We start from the raw sequence: 22,672 nt of genomic DNA, 5'->3' as shown, positions 1-22,672 counted from the left end.
GCCGTCATTCTGCTATAGGGCGGGCGGGATGTGGTTAAATCAAATCAGAACGAACAATTAGATAATTTGTTTTCTCACAAAAATGAAGTATGCTATGCCGGTACTGAGCACATCAAAAAGTTAACATCCTTCAAAATAGCCAATGTGTGTTTTATGTGAAATAGAACTCCTATATGTTCTGGCAAAACCGTATTTGGATTTACTAGGTAATTTTCTACCAAAATTTGTCAATTCTAATAAAGCTTCCATCACATCTAGTCAAAATCACAGCTTTTTCATCCAAAAAAATGGAAGGGAACTGGGAATGACCATGTTCCTAAAACATGCAAGTTTCAGAAGATTCCTTGGTTGTCAGTGCCCTGTTTGTAAGGTCATAATATATTCAAATTGCTGTGCAAAACAATTTACAACTTGGGTATCGGCAACTGTTGCAGAGTGTTTCGAAATATTCTTTCCTCCCATTCTCCCACTCCTTTCCCAAAAGCACAGGATGTCTCTTTATTCCAGGTCAGGCATTTTTTCATCATCACTGTCTGGTGAATCATCATCTGCACCGTCTCCTTCTGGTAAGTCTACATCTTCATCTCCTCCCATGTTGTTCATCATCTCTGAAAAGCGGTCAAAATTGGACATATCTTCATCAGAATCATCTTCCCAATCTTTCCAATTGTTATCCACTTTACCACCGGAGGATTTTGCTGTCTTACGTCCAGGCCACTTTTTTCGATTCGGCGCTGTGCGACTTTAACGGACAATTGCGCGGACGTGCGACGCTGTACCCAAACAAAATTTACGTCCTTTTTTTCCCACAAACAGAGCTTTCTTTTGGTGGTATTTGATCACCTGTGCGATTTTTTACTTTTTGCGCTATAAACAAGAAAAGAGCGTGTATTTTGAAAAAATAACAATATTTTTAACATTTTTTTATATGAAATTCCCCCCCCCCCCAAAAAAAAATGTAAAAATCTAATTTTTTTTTTTTTTAATTTTGGCCAATTTGTTTTCTGCTACCTATGTTTGGTAAAAAAAAATCACAATAAGCGTATTTTGATTGGTTTGCGCAAAAGTTATTGCGTTTACTAACTAAGGGAAAGATTTTTGTCATTTTTGGTGGTTTTTTTTTTTTAACGCATAATGGCGGCGATCTGCGATTTCTTTTTTTTTGCGGGACTGCGACATTGTGGCGGACAGATCGGACCCTTGACTGACATTTTTGACACTTTTGGGGTTACCAGTGACATTACTGCAGTAATCAGTGCTATACATATGCACTGTTACTGTAAAAATGACACTGGCAGGGAAGGGGTTAACTGTATTGGAGAGGGAGGGGTTAAGTGTGTCCTAGGGGCGTGATTCTAACTGTATAGGGACATGGCTATTGGTGTAAAAACAGAGATCAATGGTCCTACATAGTAGAACCGTCTGATCTCCATTTTTACACCAGGGGAGAATGACAGGCGGCTTGTTTACATAAGCCGCCTGACTTTCTTCCGCTCTACAGACGATCGTAGTGTGACATCGGGTCCGCCGGTCACACGCGCGGACTCCTCCGTGAACGGGTCGGGGCGGGCGCGCACCTCAGCGGGCGCACGCTCGCCCGCTATTGGCTCACTAACCGGTCACAGGCTAGTGACGTATACTGTATATACGTCACTTTGCCTGGCCGGGGGTGACCGCCGCAGTATATCTACTTGCGGCGGTCGGCAAGCGGTTAAACATTTAAATGAGGTTGAACTTTATCAGTCTATTGAACCAAATGAGTCCAAACATAAAAGAACAGACAGATCTGTCCTGTGTTGTTTACGAAAAGGAGAATCTGGCCAGTCGTGGCCTAAGTTGACAAAGGAGAAAGCAAAAGTGTCAAAAATGTCAGTCAAGGGTCCGATCTGTCCGCTGCAATGTCGCAGTCCCGCAAAAAAAATCGCAGATCGCCGCCATTACTCGTTAAAAAAAAAAACACCAAAAACACCAAAAATGACAAAAATCTTTCCCTTAGTTAGTAAACGCGATAACTTTTGTGCAAACCAATCAAAATACGCTTATTGCGATTTTTTTTACCAAACATATGTAGCATAAAACAAATTGGCCAAAAATGTTAAAAAATTTAGATTTTTAAATTTTTTTGGGGGAATTTCATATAAAAAAAGTGAAAAATATTATTTTTGCAAAATTTACGCTCTTTGTTTTGTTTATAGCGCATGATCAAAAAATCGCACAGGTGATCAAATACCACCAAAAGAAAGCTCTGTTTGTGGGAAAAAAAGGACTTGAAATTCGTTTAGGTACAGCGTCGCACGACCGCGCAATTGTCCGTTAAAGTCACGCAGGAAAAAATCGCAAAAAACCCCCTGGTCAGGAAGGGGGTAAAATCTTCCGGGGCTTAAGTGGTTAACATGATCAGCTCCACCCAGACAGCTGAAAGTTAACTTATTCTTCTCAAAGTCTATTTTTACTTCTTTGCTGTCCTCAACACAGAACTCCACAAAAAAACATAATCCCTCCTATCGTAACACTTTGTGGATGCCGGTTGCATGTTGCTACAGTTCCCCCGGCTTTCCGTGCACGCTCCACGCTGCTCTTCTCGTCGCGTCCTCCGCACGCTTCTCTACTCCTCCCCGTGCTCTCTTTTTGGTATTTTTTTATACCAAAAATATGTAGCAGAATACAAATCAGCCTAAACTGATAAAAAAAATTGATTTTTTTTTTGTTTGAAATGTTTTATAGCAATAAGTAAAAAAAATATTGTTTTTTTTTGTTTTTTTTTTTCTGAATTATCGCTCTTTTTTTGTTTATTGCACAAATTGGCCTAAAATGTTAAAAAATTTAGATTTTTACATTTTTTTTGGGGGGAATTTTATATAAAAAAATTTGAAAAATATTGTTATTTTTTGAAAATTGACGCTATTTTTTTGTTTATAGCGCAAAAAATAAAAACCGCACAGGTGATCAAATACCACCAAAAGAAATCTCTGTTTGTGGGGGGTGGGGGGGGGGGAGGACATCAATGGTATTTGGGTACAGCGTCGCATGACTGTGGAATTTTTTTTTTTTTTAAAGTAACGCAGTGCTGAATCGCAAAAAAATGGCCTGGTCAAAACCTTCCGGAGCTGAAGTGTTTAATGTATTTATGTCACCGGTCCCCAAAAAGTATCAAAAATGTCAGTCAAGGGTCCAATCTGTCCGTCGCAATGTCGCAGTCCTGCCAAAAAACGCAGATCGCCGATCGCCGCCATTACTAATAAAAACAAAAAATAAATAAATAAAAAGTCCAAAATGCTATCCTGTAGTTTGTAAACGCGATAACTTTTGTGCAAACCAATTAAAACATGCGGTTTTGGGTTTTCTTTACCAAAAATATGTATCAGAATACAAATTGGCCTAAAATGTTAAACAATTTTGATATAAAATTTTTTTTATTGGGAATGATTTATAGCAGAAAGTAAAACATATTGTGTTTTTTTTTCAAAGTTGTTTCTCTTTTTTTTATTTATAGCGCAAAAAATAAAAATCGCACAGGTGATCAAATACCACCAAAAGAAAGCTCTGTTTGTGGGGAAAAAAGGACGTAAATTTTATTTGGGTACAGCGTCGCACGACTGCGGAATTTTTCTTGTTAAAGTAACGCAGTGCCGAATCGCAAAAAAATGGCCCAGTCATTAAGGGGGCAAATCCTTCCGATCCATAACTGGTTAAAGGGGGTAAAATGTGCTTTCCAGTGCGTTTTTTATGCATTTTATCCCATTCTAGTACAACCCAGTGCAGAAAAAATATGGGAAATATATTTGTGGGCTAAAAAAAGGACATTAATTGTTTTTGGGTACAGCGTCGCACGACCGCGCAATTTTTTTAGTTAAAGTACCACAGTGCCGAATCGCAAAATATGGCCTGGTCATTAACCACTTGCCGACCACCGCAAGTACATTTACTGCGGCAGTCAGCCCCTCCTGGGCAAAGTGACGAAGTACTATGTCTCTTGCCCAGGAGCCTGTAGGGGGCGCGCGCACGCCGCCAGAGGCCGCTCCCGCCCCCGCTCGTTCACGGCCATCCTCGCGCGAGTGACTGGTGGCTCGGATGTCCACCGGCCACTCGCGATCTCCCGCTGGAGAGGGAGAAAGGCAGGCGGCTGATATAAACAAAGCCGTCTGTCATTCTCTCTGGTGTAACAGCAGAGATCATACAATCCTGCTATGTAGGATCGCATGTCTCTGTGGTTACATCACAAGCCACGCCCCCTGACAGTTAGAATCACACCCCTAGGGACACACTTAACCCCTGGATCTCTAATAAAGTTAACCCCTTCCCTGACAATGTCATTTTTACAGTAACAGTGCATATGTATAGCACTGATTACTGTAGTAATGTCACTGGTACCCCCAAAAGTGTCAAAAATGTCAGTTAATGGTCCGATCTGTCCGCCGCAATGTCGCAGTCCTGCAAAAAAAATCGCAGATCGCCGCCATTACTCATTAAAAAAAAAAACTATAAAAATGACATAAATCTTTCCCTTAGTTAGTAAACACAATAACTTTTACGCAAAACAATCAAAATACGCTTATTGCGGGGTTTTTTTTACCAAAAATATGTAGCATAAAACAAATTGGCCTAAAATGTTAAAAACATTTTGATTTTTTTACATTTTTTGGGGGGGAATTTTATATAAAAAATTTGAAAAATAATATTTTTTCAAAATTGACGCTCTTTTTCTGTTTATAGCGCAAAAAGTAAAAAATCGCAAAGGTGATCAAATACCACCAAAAGAAAGCACTGTTTGTGGGGAAAAAATGACGTCAATTTCATTTGGGTACAGCGTCGCACGACCGCGCAATTGTCCGTTAAAGTCACGCAGTGCCGAATCGCAAAATAGGGCCTGGTCATTGAGCATCCAAATCCTCCGGGGCTTAAGTGGTTAAGGGGGAAAATCCTTACGATCCAGAAGTGGTTAAAGTTTGTGTGTGTAAAGGCAGGCGTCCCAATACTTTTGACAATATAGCATACATTCAGTGTACAGAAGTGCCACAACTGCGCCCCCTGGTGTTCTTGCTGAGGAAAGGCCTGGTAATTACTCTTAGTCAGTAATTAGCCCCCAGTATTGCACAGCTATTCGGTAGTAAGTGAATAAAATGGGCGGAGACAGGAACTCTTTATAATAATTATAATGTAAAAATAACACCTCACACGTGATATGAGGGGAAGAAATAAATGAAGAATGTGGAACAGAGGAATCTTTAGTGATGTAATAGAATCTAAAATGTAGAAAAAATATATTTTAACATCACACCTGTAATAAATATAATAATATTTCCCTTTTATTATTACAGAACCTGATTATCCTCAACATTACCGCATTATATACCATATATAGGCTTATTAAATAAAATAAAAAAAAAAAAAATGATGGGCGGTTACCCACACCAACCACTTATAAAGAACAATGATTGTTGATTGGTTGCTATGGGTTACTGCACTTTACCTTTTGACCTTTAAAACAATAGTGCACACTCACACATGATACCGGTATGTACAATGATGACACAGCAGCCAGGACAATATTAAAGGGGGTTTTCCCTACATCCTTGTAACACTAACAGAGGCATTCAGTAGAAGAGGTATTGATGATGGGCAAGGCAGGTAGAAAGTTGTTTTTGGTTTGTCGTGGTCAAAAAAATAAATAAAAAAGGAACGCAAATGGGGGCGCCAACTAAGTGTAGTATTGATAGGTATTATGATATTAAATGGCTTGAGACAGGAACAGATCTCTGGAAATACAATAAGGAACACAATGGGCGCCAACTAGGTGTAGTATTGATGAGTATTATAATGATATTAAAAGGCTTGAGATAGAAACAGATCTCTGGAAACACAATAAGAAACACAAGGGGGCGCCAACTAAGTGCAGTATGGACGAGTATTATAATGATATTAAAAGGCTTGAGGCAGGAACAGATCTCTGGGAACACAATAAGGAACAGAAGGGGCACCAACCAAGTGTAGTATTGATGAGTATTATCATGATTTAATATTTAATAAGGCTTGAAACAGGAACAGATCTCTGGGAACACAATGGGCACCAGCTAAGTGTAGTATCGTTAAGTACTATAATGATATTAAAAGGCTAGAGACTGGAACAGATCTTTGGAAACACAATAAGGAACACAAGGGGGCGCCAACTTAGTGTAGTATTGATGAGTATTATAATATTAAAAGGCTTGAGACAGGAAAAGATCTCTGGAAACACAATGGGCGCCAGCAAAGTATAGTATTGATAAGTATTATAATATTTAAATGCTTGAGACAGGAACAGATCTCTGGAAACACAATGGGCGCCAGTTAAGTGTAGTATTGATAAGTATTATAATGATATTAAAAGGCTTGAGACAGGAACAGATCTCTGAAAAACACAATAAGGAACACAATGGGGTGCCAACTAAGTGTAGTATTGATGAGTATTATAATATTAAAAGGCTTGAGACAGGAACAGATTTCTGGAAACCCAATCGGCGCCAACTAAGTGTAGTATTGATTCGTATTATAATAGTATAGGCTTGAGACAGGAACAGATCTCTGGAAACACAATGGGCGCCAACTAAGTGTAGTATTGATAAGTATTATAATGATATTAAAAGGTTTGAGACAGGAACAGATCTCTGAAAAACACAATAAGGAACACAATGGGGTGCCAACTAAGTGTAGTATTGATGAGTATTATAATATTAAAAGGCTTGAGACAGGAACAGATTTCTGGAAACCCAATGGGCGCCAACTAAGTGTAGTATTGATTCGTATTATAATAGTATAGGCTTGAGACAGGAACAGATCTCTGGAAACACAATGGGCGCCAGCAAAGTGTAGTATTGATAAATATTATAATATTAAAAGGCTTGAGACAGGAGCAGATCTCTGTAAACACAATAAGGAGCACAAGGGGGCTCCAACTAAGTGTAGTATAGATGAGTATTATAATATTTAATAGCTTGAGACAGGAACAGATCATTGGAAACACAACTAGGAACACAAGGGGCGCCAATGAATTGTAGTATTGATAAGTATTATCATATTAAAAGGCTTGAGACAGGAACAGATCTCTGGGAACACAATAAAAGGGGGCGCCAACTAAGTGTAGTATTGATAGGTAGTATTGATAGGTATTATGATATTAAAAGGCTTGAGACAGGAACAGATCTCGGGAAACACAATGGGCGCCAGCTAAGTGTAGTATTGATAAGTATTATAATAGGAAAAAGGCGCCCCCTTGTGTTCCTTATTGTGTTTCCAGAGATCTGTTCCCGTCTCAAGCCTTTTGTTATCATTATAACACTTATCAATACTACACTTAGTTGTCCTTGTGAATTTTTATTTGGCCTTTTAAAGTGGTTGTAAAGGCTGAGGGCGCATTCAATGCATGAATTCAAACCCCCATACCCCTCCCTAATACTCACCTGAGCCCCCTCTCGATCCAGCGCTGTGCACGGGAGCCTTGGCTCTCCCAGCACTCCCTCTCCTCTTGGCTGAGACACAGCAGCAGGAGCCATTGGTTCTCACTGCTGTCAATCATAGCCAGTGAGCCAATAAGGGGAGAGCAGGGGTGGGGTTTTTTTTTTTTTTGGTTGGGAGTGAGCATGCATTAGTGCCCTCATAGCAAACAGCTTGCTATTGGAGGGCACTGGTAAAGGGGGAGGAGCCAGAAGCGCCGGTGGGGGATCAAAGAAGAAGAGGAGATTCAGGGCTGCTCTGTGCAAAACCATTACACAGAGCAGGGAAAAATGAAAAAACAACAAACCTTTAATATTACTTTTAATACAGTTAAAATACTTAATAACCACTTCGAGGCCCCGCCTATTTCTGACACTCGGTATTTTCATGCTAAAATTAGTTTTTTTTTTTTTTTTGCTAGAAAACTACTTAGAACCCCCAAACATTATATATATTTTTTTTAGCAGAGATCCCAGAGAATAAAATGGAGATCGTTGCAATATTTTTTATCACACCGTATTTGCGCAGCGGTCTTCCAAACGCATTTTTTTGGGAAAAAATGCACTTTTTTGAATAAAAAAAATAAGAAAACAGTAAAGTTAGCCCAATTTTTTTCCATAATGTGAAAGATAAATTTTACGCCGAGTAAATAGATACCCAACATGTCATGCTTCAAAAATTGCGCACGCTCGCGGAATGGCGCCAGGCATTGGTACTTAAAAATCCCCATAGGCGATACTTTAAAAATTTCTTCAGGTTACCAGTTTAGAGTTACAGAGGAGGTCTAGGATAGAATTATTGCTCTCCCTCTAACGATCGCGGCGATACCTCACATGTGTGGTTTGAACACCTCTTACATATGTGGGCGGGACTTGCGTATGCGTTCGCTTCTAACGGGGACAGGGCGCTTTAACTTTTTTTTTTCCTATTTATTTTATTTATTATTTTTTATTTTTACTTCACATCTCACAACTACACTAAAAAAAAGAAAAGAAAAAAAAATAGTTGAAAAAAAAATCGGCCCTTTAAACCGGTTCCTAGGCAATGACGTTTGACGTCGCTCCGGTCCTCCAAGACCATAGAGTCGGGTGGGGGCTATCTTTCCCTCACTCGACTTCCTGTCTCTGAGGATCCAGGACCGGATCGTTTTACCTGGGTCCGGTAAGCGGGGAAAACGGCCGGAGCGCGGCGGGAGGGGGGGGGGGGCCTCTTCAGCTGCACCGTAAGGGTGAACCCGCAGCGAATCCGCCGCTGGGACCGCCCTTATCTGAAAGCCGATCGCCTGCCGTTTAAAAAAAATACCGGGGCTATGGCAGCTATCTGCTGCCATAACCCCGGTATTTAGCGTTGAACGAGCGACGTAAATAGTCGCTGGGCAGTCGGTACGTGGTTAATACTACACTTAGTTGGCGCCCACTTGTGTTGATTTTCGTGTTTCCAGAAATCTGTTCCTGTCTCAAGTGGAGCTGGCTACTGGGAGCAGTGCCAGGACAAGGTCGTCCAGGGCCCAGGGCAAAGATGCCAAACTGCGCCCCCCCTTTCCCATAGAGTTAGGATCAGGGCGTCCCCATCCCTGCAATAAACCATCGCGCCCAGGGCAGCCGCCCTCCTGCCCACCCTTTGTCCCGGCCCTGACTGGGAGTGTAATCTTCACCTGTCCTTCGTGATTCCATGAACTTTATATGTTACATTGGTGGACTTTTACCCCAATCCAGAGACTGTTTTTCTTCTCTTGTGCTTCCTACTCTCCATTGGTGCTCCCCTTTTTATACATTTTAAGGGAGGTTTGTGTGGATCGTGTATTACTACCTGTTGGCGCCATCATAATACTACTTTGTGTTGTAGATCAGTGATAGATTAATTCTGATTGGATGGTGTCGTAGGTGCTCAATCTGTGGCCCTCCACAGGGCCCTGTTGCGGAACTACAAGTCCCATGAGGCATTGCAAGGCTGATGCATGACTCGCAAAGGCATGATTTGACTTGTAGCTCAGCAACAGCTTGAGGGCCACAGGTTGAGCACCCATGGGTAGGGGTATGGGTTACATCCAGGGCTTTTTTTCAGCGGGAACGTGGGGGAATGCAGTTCCGGCACCTCCAATGGGTGCTGGAGGGTCTACTCTGAGGCTGGCTGCTGGGTGATCTATTGTTGCTGGAGGGGATCTATTTTTGCATGGCAATCTATTGTTGAGGATCTTTTGATACTGAGGGTTAATTGTTGCTAGAAGGGATCTACTGTTTAGGGAGGGGTTCACTGTTCCTGGCTGCTAGAGAGTCTATTGCTGCTGGGGGGGATCTATTGCTGCTGACTGTGGGGGGGTCTATTTTTTTGCTTTTCTTGTTATCATAACCTAATTCTATACATTCCGATACAAAATTATACGTGGCTCTATATTCTCTAAAAGGGGCTGTACTGGAAGCTGGGTAGGGGGTGAAACCAAGGGTCAGTGCTCAGAGGTTGGAAGGGGTGGAACCAAGGGTCAGTGCTCGGAGGTTGGAAGGGGTGGAACCAAGGGTCAGTGCTCGGAGGTTGGAAGGGGTGGAACCAAGGGTCAGTGCTCGGAGGTTGGAAGGGGTGGAACCAAGGGTCAGTGCTCGGAGGTTGGAAGGGGTGGAACCAAGGGTCAGTGCTCGGAGGTTGGAAGGGATGGAACCAAGGGTCAGTGCTCGGAGGTTGGAAGGGGTGGAACCAAGGGTCAGTGCTCGGAGGTTGTAAGGGGTGGAACCAAGGGTCAGTGCTCGGAGGTTGGAAGGGGTGGAACCAAGGGTTAGTGCTCAGAGGTTGGAAGGGGTGGAACCAAGGGTCAGTGCTCGGAGGTTGTAAGGGGTGGAACCAAGGGTCAGTGCTCGGAGGTTGGAAGGGGTGGAACCAAGGGTTAGTGCTCAGAGGTTGGAAGGGGTGGAACCAAGGGTCAGTGCTCGGAGGTTGGAAGGGGTGGAACCAAGGGTTAGTGCTCAGAGGTTGGAAGGGGTGGAACCAAGGGCCAAGGATTAGTTCTCGGAGGTTGGAAGGGGTGGAACCAAGGGTTAGTGCTCGGAGGAGGGTAGGGGGCGGAGACACAAAGTAACTTAGAAGGGGGAGTTCCTGCACCTATTCTCTGAGAAAAAAAGCCCTGGTTACATCACCTGGCATACCTTCACTCCCGTTACTGTATAAACCCCTAGTTATGAAAATGTCTCGTAAACAGTGGTGGAATTCATGTCCTGCCTCAGTCTTCCTTGCCAAGAGCTGTTACTGGACTGATTACACCCCTAACTGTGCCTGATATCAAAGCCCCATCTATTTTACCGCACAATCTGGTGAGGAAACCAGCTGCTGTCATATACAAGAGAGGTTCTTTCAAGGGCTTGGTTTTCCAAAGTTCCAAAAAGTTGAAATACGTGCAACTGCTTCCAGAAGTTCTCAGAGTTTTTGGCCCACCATCTTCCCAAGCCATACTAATCACAGTTCCTTTATCCCAGTACATCAGAGAGTTTCTTCATAATGAAAAAAAAAAAAAAAGAGGACAATTATTTTACGGTTTGAGAAACCGGCTTTGTGTCCTCATTGAAACTTGTTGCTAATCTGTGATGCACCAGTTGTCCCCAGAATAAGGTCCTCACTGTTATTTACAGTATAGTTTCTGTGCAGGTCCATCACTTTCCTCCTACTCCATCTGTTCTGAAGGCACTTTCACTCCAGTCAACTCCACGCTGCTACTCGGGCCGCCATGACCCAGTCCCTTGGACTTTTGGAAATCCTTGGAAATCTCCTCGAATGTCCGTCCGCGAGTCTCTGGAACTTTGAAGAATGTGAAGATGAAGAACAATATCAGAAGTACCACGAAGATGAGGAAGACGTATGGACCACATCCAAGCTTTTTGTGAGAAAGCGCAGAACAGTAAAATAAAACAAAAGAAAAAGGGAAGAAGCAATTAACATAGTGTATACCGGCATGAGCTGCTACAACTGATCTAAAGAAAATAACTTGAAGTTGAGATGTGAACCTCCACAACTCAAAAAACCTTGAGTCAAGATGAACTCAAGGTGACCTTAGAAAACCTTGAGTCAAGATGACCCTAGGAAACCTTGAGTCAAGATGACCCTAGGAAACCTTGAGTCAAGATGACCTTAGGAAATATAGCTGACTGCTACTGAAAAGCTCAGCAAAATGTACCAAGGGTCCTGGGCCAATCTCAAAAAGAGCCACAAAGAGGTAGATGGCCACAATGCTCACATAACTCCACCAAAAGGCCTATTCCTAAGTCAAGTCAAGATTAACTCAAAGTGACCTAAGGAAACCTTGAACCAAGATGACCTTAGGAAACCTTGAGTCAAGATGACCCTAGGAAATCTTCAATTAAGATGAACTAAAGATGACCTTAGGAAACTTTGAGTCAAGATAACCTTAGGAAACCTTAAGTCAAGATGACCTTAGGAAACCTTAAGTCAAGATGACCTTAGGAAACCTTAAGTCAAGATGAACTAAAGATGACCTTAGGAAACTTTGAGTCAAGATGAACTCAAGGTTACCTTAGGAAACCTTGAACCAAGATGACCTTAGGAAACCTTGAGTTAAGATGACCTTAGGAAACCTTCAATTAAGATGAACTCAAGATGACCTTAGGAAACTTTGAGTCAAGATGAACTCAAGATGACCTTAGGAAACCTTGAGTCAAGATGACCTTAGGAAACCTTAAGTCAAGATGACCTTAGGAAACCTTAAGTCAAGATGAACTAAAGATGACCTTAGGAAACTTTGAGTCAAGATGAACTCAAGATGACCTTAGGAAACCTTGAGTCAAGATGACCTTAGGAAACCTTCAATTAAGATGAACTCAAGATGACCTTAGGAAACCTTAAGTCAAGATGAACTCAAGATGACCTTAGGCAACTTTGCGTCAAGATGAACTCAAGATGATCATAGAAAACCTTGAGTCAAGATGACCCTAGGAAATCTTCAATTAAGATGAACTAAAGATGACCTTAGGAAACTTTGAGTCAAGATGACCTTAGGAAACCTTAAGTCAAGATGAACTAAAGATGACCTTAGGAAACTTTGAGTCAAGATGAACTCAAGGTTACCTTAGGAAACCTTGAACCAAGATGACCTTAGGAAACCTTGAGTTAAGATGACCTTAGGAAACCTTCAATTAAGATGAACTCAAGATGACCTTATTAAACCTTCAATTAAGATGAACTCAAGATGACCTTAGGAAACCTTGAGTCAAGATGACCTTAGGAAACCTTAAGTCAAGATGACCTTAGGAAACCTTAAGTCAAGATGAACTAAAGATGACCTTAGGAAACTTTGAGTCAAGATGACCTTAGGAAACCTTCAATTAAGATGAACTCAAGATGACCTTAGGAAACCTTAAGTCAAGATGAACTCAAGATGACCTTAGGCAACTTTGCGTCAATTTGAACTCAAGATGATCATAGAAAACCTTGAGTCAAGATGACCTTAGGAAACCTTCAATCAAGATGAACTAAAGATGACCTTAGGAAACTTTGAGTCAAGATGAACTCAAGGTTACCTTAGGAAACCTTGAACCAAGATGACCTTAGGAAACCTTGAGTCAAAATGACCCTAGGAAATCTTCAATTAAGATGAACTAAAGATGACCTTAGGAAACTTTGAGTCAAGATGAACTCAAGATGACCTTAGGAAACCTTGAGTCAAGATGACCTTAGGAAACCTTAAGTCAAGATGAACTCAAGGTTACCTTAGGAAACCTTGAACCAAGATGACCTTAGGACACCTTGAGTCAAAATGACCCTAGGAAATCTTCAATTAAGATGAACTAAAGATGACCTTAGGAAACTTTGAGTCAAGATGAACTCAAGATGACCTTAGGAAACCTTGAGTCAAGATGACCTTAGGAAACCTTAAGTCAAGATGAACTCAAGGTTACCTTAGGAAACCTTGAACCAAGATGACCTTAGGAAACCTTGAGTTAAGATGACCTTAGGAAACCTTCAATTAAGATGAACTCAAGATGACCTTAGGAAACCTTCAATTAAGATGAACTAAAGATTACCTTAGGAAACTTTGAGTCAAGATGAACTAAAGATGACCTTAGGAAACTTTGAGTCAAGATGAACTCAAGGTTACCTTAGGAAACCTTGAACCAAGATGACCTTAGGAAACCTTGAGTCAAGATGACCTTAGGAAACCTTCAATTAAGATGAAGTCAAGATGACCTTAGGAAACCTTAAGTCAAGATAAACTCAAGATGAACTTAGGAAACCTTAAGTCAAGATGAACTCAAGATGACCTTAGGCAACTTTGCGTCAAGATGAACTCAAGATGATCATAGAAAACCTTGAGTCAAGATGACCTTAGGAAACCTTAAGTCAAGATGAACTAAAGATGACCTTAGGAAACTTTGAGTCAAGATGAACTCAAGGTTACCTTAGGAAACCTTGAACCAAGATGACCTTAGGAAACCTTGAGTCAAGATGACCTTAGGAAACCTTCAATTAAGAAGAACTCAAGATGACCTTAGGAAACCTTAAGTCAAGATGAACTTAGGAAACCTTAAGTCAAGATAAACTCAAGATGACCTTAGGCAACTTTGCGTCAAGATGAACTCAAGATGATCATAGAAAACCTTGCGTCAAGATGACCTTAGGAAACCTTCAATCAAGATAAACTCAAGATGACCTTAGGAAACCTTAAGTCAAGATGAACTCAAGATGACCTTAGAAAACCTTGAGTCAAGATGAATTTAAGATGACCTTAGGAAATATAGCTGACTACTATTGAAAAGCTCAGCAAGATGAACCAAGGGATAGGTCCTGGGCGAATCTCAAAAAGAGCCACAAAGAAGTAGACTGCCACAATGCTCACATAACTCCAGCAAAAGGCCTGTTCCTAAGTCAAGTCAAGATTAACTTAAAGTGACCTAAGGAAACCTTGAATCTTGAAAAAGGGAAGAAATGATTAACATAGTGTACACAGGCATAAGCTGCTACAACTGATCTAAAGAAAATAACTTGAAGCTGAGATGTAAACCTCCAAAACTCAAAAAACCTTGAGTCAAGATGAAATTAAGGTGACCCTAGGAAACCTTGAACCAAGACGACCTTAGGAAATCTTGAGTGCAGATGACCTTAGGAAACCTTGATTGAAGATGACCTTAGGAAACCTTCAATCAAGATTAACTCAAGATGACCTTAGGAAACCTTAAGTCAAATGACTAAAGATGACTCTAGGAAACTTTGAGTCAAGATGATCTTAGAAAACCTTGAGTCAAGATGACCATAGGAAACCTTCAATCAAGATTAAATCAAGATGACCTTAGGAAACCTTAAGTCAAATGACTAAAGATGACTCTAGGAAACTTTGAGTCAAGATGATCTTAGGAAACCTTGAGTCAAGATGAACTCAAGATGATCTTAGGAAACCTTGAGTCAAGATGACCTTAGGAAATATAGCTGAGTACTATAATTAACATGCTTCTCCTCAAACCAAATCATACATAATCCCATTCCACTTACCGCTGCATAGGGGAATAACAACCCAACAAGGAAGTTGGCTGTCCAGTTTGAGCAGCCTGATATGGCCATAGCTGCTGGTCGTGGTCCCTGGCTAAAAAGCTCAGCCACGATGAACCAAGGGATAGGTCCTGGGCCAATCTCAAAGAAAGCCACATAGAGGTAGATGGCCACAATGCTCAGGTAACTCCACCCAAAGGCCTGTTCCTAAAGAGAACCATATAATGAGATAAGAGTTAGACACAAACTAATAGAAAAGTGGTCAGAAAGGTGCAGATTATAAAAGAGAATGGGATCTAGTGCACAACTTAGGTTAGCAAGGGAAGAAATGGAAGCAAACCCATAAAAATAACAGTTGCCGCATGGCCACAGTGCTTTTACTGTGGCAGGGCGGCACAGGCAGGCTGAATCACATATATACTGTATGTACATCATCCAGCCTGTTCCGGGTTGGGGCCGCACAGCAGGCTGCTCCAGTGACCGCTGTTGGTAACCAAAAAATTGTGACAAAAAACTGCAACATCAAAAATCTCTCAATATCTCTTACTAAATACCTCGGAGGGGTCATTTGGGAAATTTATTTTTACTGTCCTGGAATTTTAGGGCCTTCGCCACTTCAGCCCCAGAAGGTTTTACCCTCTTAATGACCAGGTCATTTTTTTGCGATTCGGCACTGCGTTATTTTAACTGACAATTGCGCGGTCATGTGATGCTGTACCTAATTAAAATTGATGTCCTCTTTTCCCCACAAATAGAGCTTTCTTTTGGGGGTATTTAATCACCTCTGCAATTTTTATTTTTTGCGCAATAAGCAAACAAATTAAAATATATGTATATTTTTTACTTTCTGCTATAAAACACATCCAATAAAAAAAAATTTCAAAAATCTAATTTTCTTCATAAATTTAGGCCAATTTATATTCTGCTACATATTTTTGGTAAAAAAAAATCCAAATAAGCGTATATTGATTGGTTGGCAAAAATGATAACGCCTACAATCTATGGGATATTTTGTACGGCATTTTTATTTTTTACTTGTAATGGCGGCGATCAGAGATTTTTAGCGGGACTGCGACATTGCGACAAATTGGACATCTAACTGACCCTTTTGCCACTTTTTTGGGGACCAGTGACACGATTACAGTGATCAGCGCTAGAAATTTGCACTGTTACTGTACTAATGACACTGGCAGGGAAGGGGTTAACATCAGGGGCGATCAAAGGGTTAAATATGTACCTAGGGGGTGCTTTCTAACTGTGGTGGGGTTGCTCTTCACAAGATCTTCTTCTTCTCCCCTGCAAGAATGGAGATCTGCTTTGTTTACATAGGCAGACAGCCGTTCTGCCTCTCTCCGGAACAATCGCGGGTGGCTGGCGGACATCGGGTCTGCCGGACCCACTGATTGGCCCCACCTCTGTCCAATCAGCACGCGACCACGCCTCCGGCGGCGCACTCCCGCCACCTAGTGGCTATTGCACAAAATGACGTACACGTGCGTGATTGTGCGCAATAGAGCCACTTTGCAACAGTAAATGTACGTCAGGCAGTCAGCAAATGGATAAAAAATGAGATCGGCTGTTAGTACATCAGAATTGATCCATTTTCACATATATACCATAGTTTGTAGAATATTTTGGAGAAAATCAAGACATTTTATCAAATATTGACTATATCACCAAATGCTCTGGTGTCAATAAAGAAAGCTTATGGTGGCTTTCAGGTGCAGTAGGCTTTAAATGGCAGTTGGAAGTTAGGGAAGTTCCTATTAACTATCCACGACCTCTACATGTGCCAACAAATGGTCCTTGTCAGCTAGAAAAGATGACATTAGGTACTGAGAATTAGATGTGCACACCGTAAATTTTGTTTTTTTCAGAAGCATCTGCTCATTGAAGAATTTTGTTTTGTCATATTCGTTATGTTGACCTGATTCATTTTCGGCATTCATTTCGTATATTCCTTGGTCCTGGTGGATTCAAAAATTTTACACTTTTTCCTGAAGATTATTATACCTGTATATTCGATATTATCGAATCAAACGGATTCGAAAATCAGAAAGATTCTATATTTTCGGATGCTAGTCCAACCCACCAAGAGAAATGGCATGAGCTGACTGGACAATATCGACGGGCGTCATGTGTACCTGAATTATCCAATGGAACAACACTGAAGAAATTACACTTTGCTACAATGTAAAGTAGTGAGTGTACAGCTTGTATAACAGTGTAAATTTGCTGTCCCCTCAAAATAACTCAACACACAGCCATTAATGTCTAAACCGCTGGCAACGAAAGTGAGTACACCCCTAAGTGACAATGTCCAAATTGAGCCCAAGGTGTCAATATTTTGTGTGGCCACCATTCTTTTCCAGCACTGCCTTAACCCTCTTGGGCATGGAGTTCACCAGAGCTTCACAGGTTGCCACTGAAGTCCTCTTCCACTCTTCCATGACAACATCAAGGAGCCGGTGGATAGTAGAGATCTTGCGCTCCTCCACCTTCCATTTGAGGATGCCCCACAGATGCTCAGTAGGGTTTAGGTCTGGAGACATGCTTGGCCAGTCCATCACCTTTACCCTCAGCTTCTTTAGCAAGGCAGTGGTCATCTTGGAGGAGTGTTTGAGGTCGTTATCATATTGGAATATTGCCCTGCGGCCCAGTCTCCGAAGGGAGGGGACCATGCTCTGCTTCAGTATGTCACAGTACATGTTGGCATTAATGGTTCCCTCAATGAACTGTAGCTCCCCAGTGCCGCCAGCACTCATGCAGCCCCAGACTATGGAATGGAATACTACCCTGCAGAGCAGTCTCCGAAGGGAGGAGATCATGCTCTGCTTCAGTATGTCACAGTACATGTTGGCATTCATGGTTCCCTCAATGAACGGTAGCTCCCCAGTGCCGGCAGCACTCATGCAGCCCCAGACCATGGAATGTGGAATGGAATACTGCCCTGCAGCCCAGTCTCTGAAGGGAGGAGATCATGCTCTGCTTCAGTATGTCACAGTACATGTTGGCATTCATGGTTCCCTCAATGAACGGTAGCTCCCCAGTGTCGGCAGCACTCATGCAACCCCAGACCATGGAATGGAATACTGCCCTGCGGCCCAGTCTCCAAAGGGAGGAGATCATGCTCTGCTTCAGTATGTCACAGTACATGTTGGCATTCATGGTTCCCTCAATAAACTGTAGCTCCCCAGTGCCGGCAGCACTCATGCAGCCCCAGACCATGGAATGTGAAATGGAATACTGCCCTGCAGCCCAGTCTCTGAAGGGAGGGGATCATGCTCTGCTTCAGTATGTCACAGTATATGTTGGCATTCATGGTTCCCTCAATGAACTGTAGCTCCCCAGTGCCGGCAGCACTCATGCAGCCCCAGACCATGGAATGGAATACTACCCTGTGGCCCAGTCTCTGAAGGGAGGGGATCATGCTCTGCTTCAGTATGTCACAGTATATGTAGGCATTCATGGTTCCCTCAATGAACTGTAGCTCCCCAGTGCCGGCAGCACTCATGCAGCCCCAGACCATGGAATGTGGAATGGAATATTGCCCTGTGACCCAGTCTCCGAAGAGAGGGGATCATGCTCTGCTTCAGTATGTCACAGTACAAAATAAAAACCCTTATATCGAATGTTCCAAATTATCGTGCAAACTGTGCAAAAAATATCAGTGGCCAAGCAAATCTGCACAAATTTCCAAGGAGAAGAAAACCATACAAAAAAAAAATGATATAATAAAAAACAAAAAACTGTTAAAACAATCCTTATATCGAGTGTTCTTGCCACCTCTGTGTATAATGATCAACTTTCTAGTAGCTCACCTCCAGTTTTGACCAGAGAGTAAAGACACACTGTTCCCCTTTAGGGATACATGGAGATCTGTGCGGATGGATGAATATATTCGATGTAAGGATTTTTTTTTTTTTTTTTTACCTTTTCCTGTCTTTTTCACCTATTGGGACATTTGTGTAGATTTATTTGTTCACTGATATTTTTTTGAAACTTGGTCACATGATTGTACTAACATTGTAACTAGACGATTGCGCTTTACTAACTTTAAATTTGTATAAATTAGTTATTTAGCTGAAAAAAGTTAGCTTTGGTTAAATCACACCACTCATCTCTAATAACTGGTGAAAAAACGGATTTCCTTGAGGAAAGGGAAACAATAATTGGAAACTGAGGTGTTCTTTTTTTTGCACCCTAGTATTGTATCATTTACCATATGGGAAAGAATCTAATTCATCCAGTAACAAAAAATATATATACTGTATTTTCAGTGAAATTTACACATAACCATACTATACTGTATTTAGGTCTTCAGATCAGAGTATGATAAGACCTCATGGTAAGGTGAATATGGAGAAGACTGAAAGATGAAGTAGAATAGGAAAGATAATTTGATTAGGAAACATGAAATAATGAGTTCTCACCGTAAGCTTAAGAGCAATTGTCAATATGAGAGCGAATACCGCCATTCCACCGAGGCCGGTGAGGTGTAGTGTCCGCCGACCAGCCCGTTCTACAACCAAAAGCTGAAAGAGACAATAGTTGGGAGAGTTCATTACTGATCCTTTTGTATGAATTCACGTATTCACAATAAAATAGAGAAACTTTTTCCTGAGAAAGATGGGAGTCATACGTAGATTAGGGGCCAGTGTAGATGGATTTTGGGCCTGTGTTGATGGGAGATGCAAGCATCTCCCATCAACTGAATTGACATCACGGGTAATGAAACAATAGAAGCTTGCACCGCTCTAAACTCACACATTGCCCTCCAGCTATGGGTGTCCCAGGTGCCAGCAAAGGAGTCCATCCTCTCAAGCCCAAGAAGACAAATGGCTGCACACCGATGAGGTCACTTTATTGATCCATCCAGAAAACACATTGATGTCGCTACCTGAAGAACACCCCTCTAACGTGTTTCACCCTTCCAGGAAATGCATTAGTAGGCAAGTCTTCAGGTGGTGACGTCAGTGTGTTTTCTTCCTCCAACTACGGGTGTCCAAGGTTCCGGCCAAGGAGTCCATCCTCGCTCTGTGCACTGAAGCCCAAGAAGACAAATGCCCGCACACCAATAAGGACACTTCTTCAGAAATGCTTTATTGAACTATCCAGAAAACACATTGATATCTCCATCTGAAGACCATCCCTCTAATATGTTTCACCCTTCCAGGCTTAATCATAGATGAATTATTGGGCATCAAATTGATGAAGCACATTAGAAGGTCAGTCTTCAGTTTGGGACGTCCGTGTTTCTTTTCCCTCCGGCTACGGGTGTCCCTGGTGTTGGCCAAGAAGCCCATTCTCGCTCTGTGCACTCAAGTTTAAGAAGACAAATGGCCATACACAGATGAGGTCACTTCCTCAGAAAAGCTTTAATGAATTATCCAGAAAATACATTGACATTCCCACCTGAAGACCACCCCTCTAATGTGTTTTACCCTTGCAGGCTTAATAGTATATGAATGATTAGGCATCAAAGGATGAAACACATTAGAAGATCAGTCTTCAGTTTGGGACCTCCTTCCAGAAAACACATTGATGTTGCTACCTGAAAAACACCCCTCTAACGTGTTTCACCCTTCCGGGAAATGCATTAGTAGGCAAGTCTTCAGGTGGTGATCTCAGTGTGTTTTCTTCCTCCAACTACGGGTGTCCAAGGTTCCGGCCAAGGAGTCCATCCTCGCTCCGTGCACTCAAGCCCAAGAAGACAAATGCCCGCACACCAATAAGGACACTTCTTCAGAAACGCTTTATGGAACTATCCAGAAAACACATTGACATCTGCATCGGAAAAAACCATCACTCTAACGTGTTTCACCCTTTCTTGATTAATCGTAGATGAATTATTAGGCATCAAAGGATGAAATGCAATAAAAGGTCAGTCTTCAGGTTGGGACATCATTGTGTTCTCTCCTTCCAGCTATGGGTGTCCCAGGTGTTAGCCAACAAGTCCATCCTCACTCCGTGCATTGAAGCCCATGAAGACAAACGGCTGCACACCCTTCGTCTCTGCTCCCTACCCATCTTTGAGCACTGTTCCTTGGTTCCACCCCCTACTCACATCCTAGTACCGCCCCTTTTAGAGAATACAGAAACAAGTATCGTTTTCTGCTACAAAGTAATTTGTATGGATTTTTTTTAATGATAACAAGAAAGATGGTAAAATAGAACCCCTGCAGTGAGCAAAAATAGACCCCACCCCAGCAACAATAGATCCCCACACAACAGTAGACTCCCCCCAGCAACAATGGACCCCCGGAAAAAAAATTCTGCTCCAGCAACAATAGATCCCTAGCAGCAGCAACAAATCTCCCAGCAACCACCATCAATAGACACTCCAGCAGCCAGCAACAATAGACCTCTCCCTCAACAGTAGATCTCTCCCAGCAACAACTGACCCCCCAGCAACATTAGACCCCCCCCCCACAACCAACAATAAACCTACCCAGCAACAGTAAACACCATGCAAAAATAGATCCCCACAAAAGACAATAAACCGCCCCCCCCCCCCCCATCACTCCTTGCCATTACATATATTCAGTGCTGGAGGTGCCGGAACGGCGTTCCACCGCAATCCCGCTGAAAAAAAGCCCTGCATTAGTGTAAGTAATCTAAAACCATGGAGGAGGCAAGAACCGTTCATGGACTGTAGTGCTGCAGAGAAAACATATTTTAGAGGACTTTACCATGGCAAACAGCCTATGGCTGCTCAGTGGCACATGTAACATACTCACCGATACAACTGTGAACACCACATTCACAATACCAGCTCCGATGGTGGCGTAAATCGGATTGGGGACTTTGGCATTCTCAAAAATACTGGTTGAGTAGTAGAAGACCTGCAAGAAGAAGATTACATATGCTATTCAATAGTAAAGGGCAAGACTAGAAGTATCAAGATGGGCAGTAGAATAGCAACCCATCAAATTCTGCAACTAGCCTTGTTCCATGGAACATAAACAGCAAAGGCGTAACTAGAACCTTCAGGGCCTTGGTGCGGGAAACCATTAAAGGCCCCCCTGACCCCCAGCTGTGGCCCTTCCCTCTAGGCCCAGGGCCCTTCCCTCCGAGCCCAGTGGCCCAGTCGCAAGTGCAACCTTTGCGACCCTGGTGTCAGTAGTTTTTTTATTTTATTGTGTTTACCATTTTTTTATTAATTTATTTTTAATTTTTTTTGCCATTTTTTTAGGAGCCCGTTGGGGGACTTTGGTAAATTATCTGGAGTCTAAACAGACCCCCTGATGTCTCACTTTTGAGACAGAGAAAGTGACTGAGGACGCAGCCCTCAATCTCCTTCCTGAATGGACAGGAATAGCTCTGTACAGAGGCTTCCTGTTCATTCACAAACTGAAGCATAGTAAACACTAGCATAGGAACCATTAAAGGCCCCCTGACCCCCAGCTGTGACCCTCCCCTCTAAGCCCAGGGCCCTTCCCTCTGAGCCCAGTGGCCTGGTCGCAAGTGCAACCTTTGCGACCCTGGTGTCAATAGTTTTTTTTATTGTTTTTTTACCATTTTTTTATTAATTTATTTTTAATTATTTTTTACCATTTTTTTAGGAGCCCCGTTGGGGGACTTTGGTAAATTATCAGGAGTCTACACAGACCCCCTGATGTCTCACTTTTGAGACAGAGAAAGTGACTGAGGACACAGCCCTCAATCTCCTTCTCTCCAGCCTCAGCTACACAAAATGAATGGACAGGAATAGCTCTGTACA

General features: G+C 42.2%; 1 protein-coding gene and 1 pseudogene across 2 annotated transcripts in view; both read right to left on the bottom strand.

Annotated features, from left to right (window-relative positions):
* Positions 1 to 408: 408 nt before the first annotated feature.
* Positions 409 to 2,619, bottom strand: LOC309564160 (prostaglandin E synthase 3-like; annotated as a pseudogene). The gene is made up of 2 exons: positions 2,381 to 2,619; positions 409 to 677 (listed from the first exon to the last, which is right to left on the bottom strand). The product of its transcript is annotated as a prostaglandin E synthase 3-like (transcript).
* Positions 2,620 to 10,784: 8,165 nt separating this feature from the next.
* The window catches only part of LOC309562588 (solute carrier family 2, facilitated glucose transporter member 3-like), a 73,812-nt gene continuing 61,924 nt past the window's right edge, over positions 10,785 to 22,672 (bottom strand). Inside the window, exons 7-10 of the mRNA XM_082266839.1 lie at positions 21,690 to 21,794; positions 19,383 to 19,484; positions 14,953 to 15,156; positions 10,785 to 11,326 (exon numbers count right to left, since the gene is read on the bottom strand). Of these exons, the coding sequence (XP_082122965.1) occupies positions 11,117 to 11,326; positions 14,953 to 15,156; positions 19,383 to 19,484; positions 21,690 to 21,794 (621 nt within the window). The 3' untranslated portion in view covers positions 10,785 to 11,116. The remainder of the gene's footprint in view (positions 11,327 to 14,952; positions 15,157 to 19,382; positions 19,485 to 21,689; positions 21,795 to 22,672) is intronic.

This window comes from Pelophylax lessonae, assembly GCF_965119305.1.
Source record: "Pelophylax lessonae genome assembly, chromosome: 9".
Taxonomy (NCBI): domain Eukaryota; kingdom Metazoa; phylum Chordata; class Amphibia; order Anura; family Ranidae; genus Pelophylax; species Pelophylax lessonae.
Note: the sequence above shows the minus strand (reverse complement) of the source record. Positions and strands in the feature narration are given on the sequence as shown.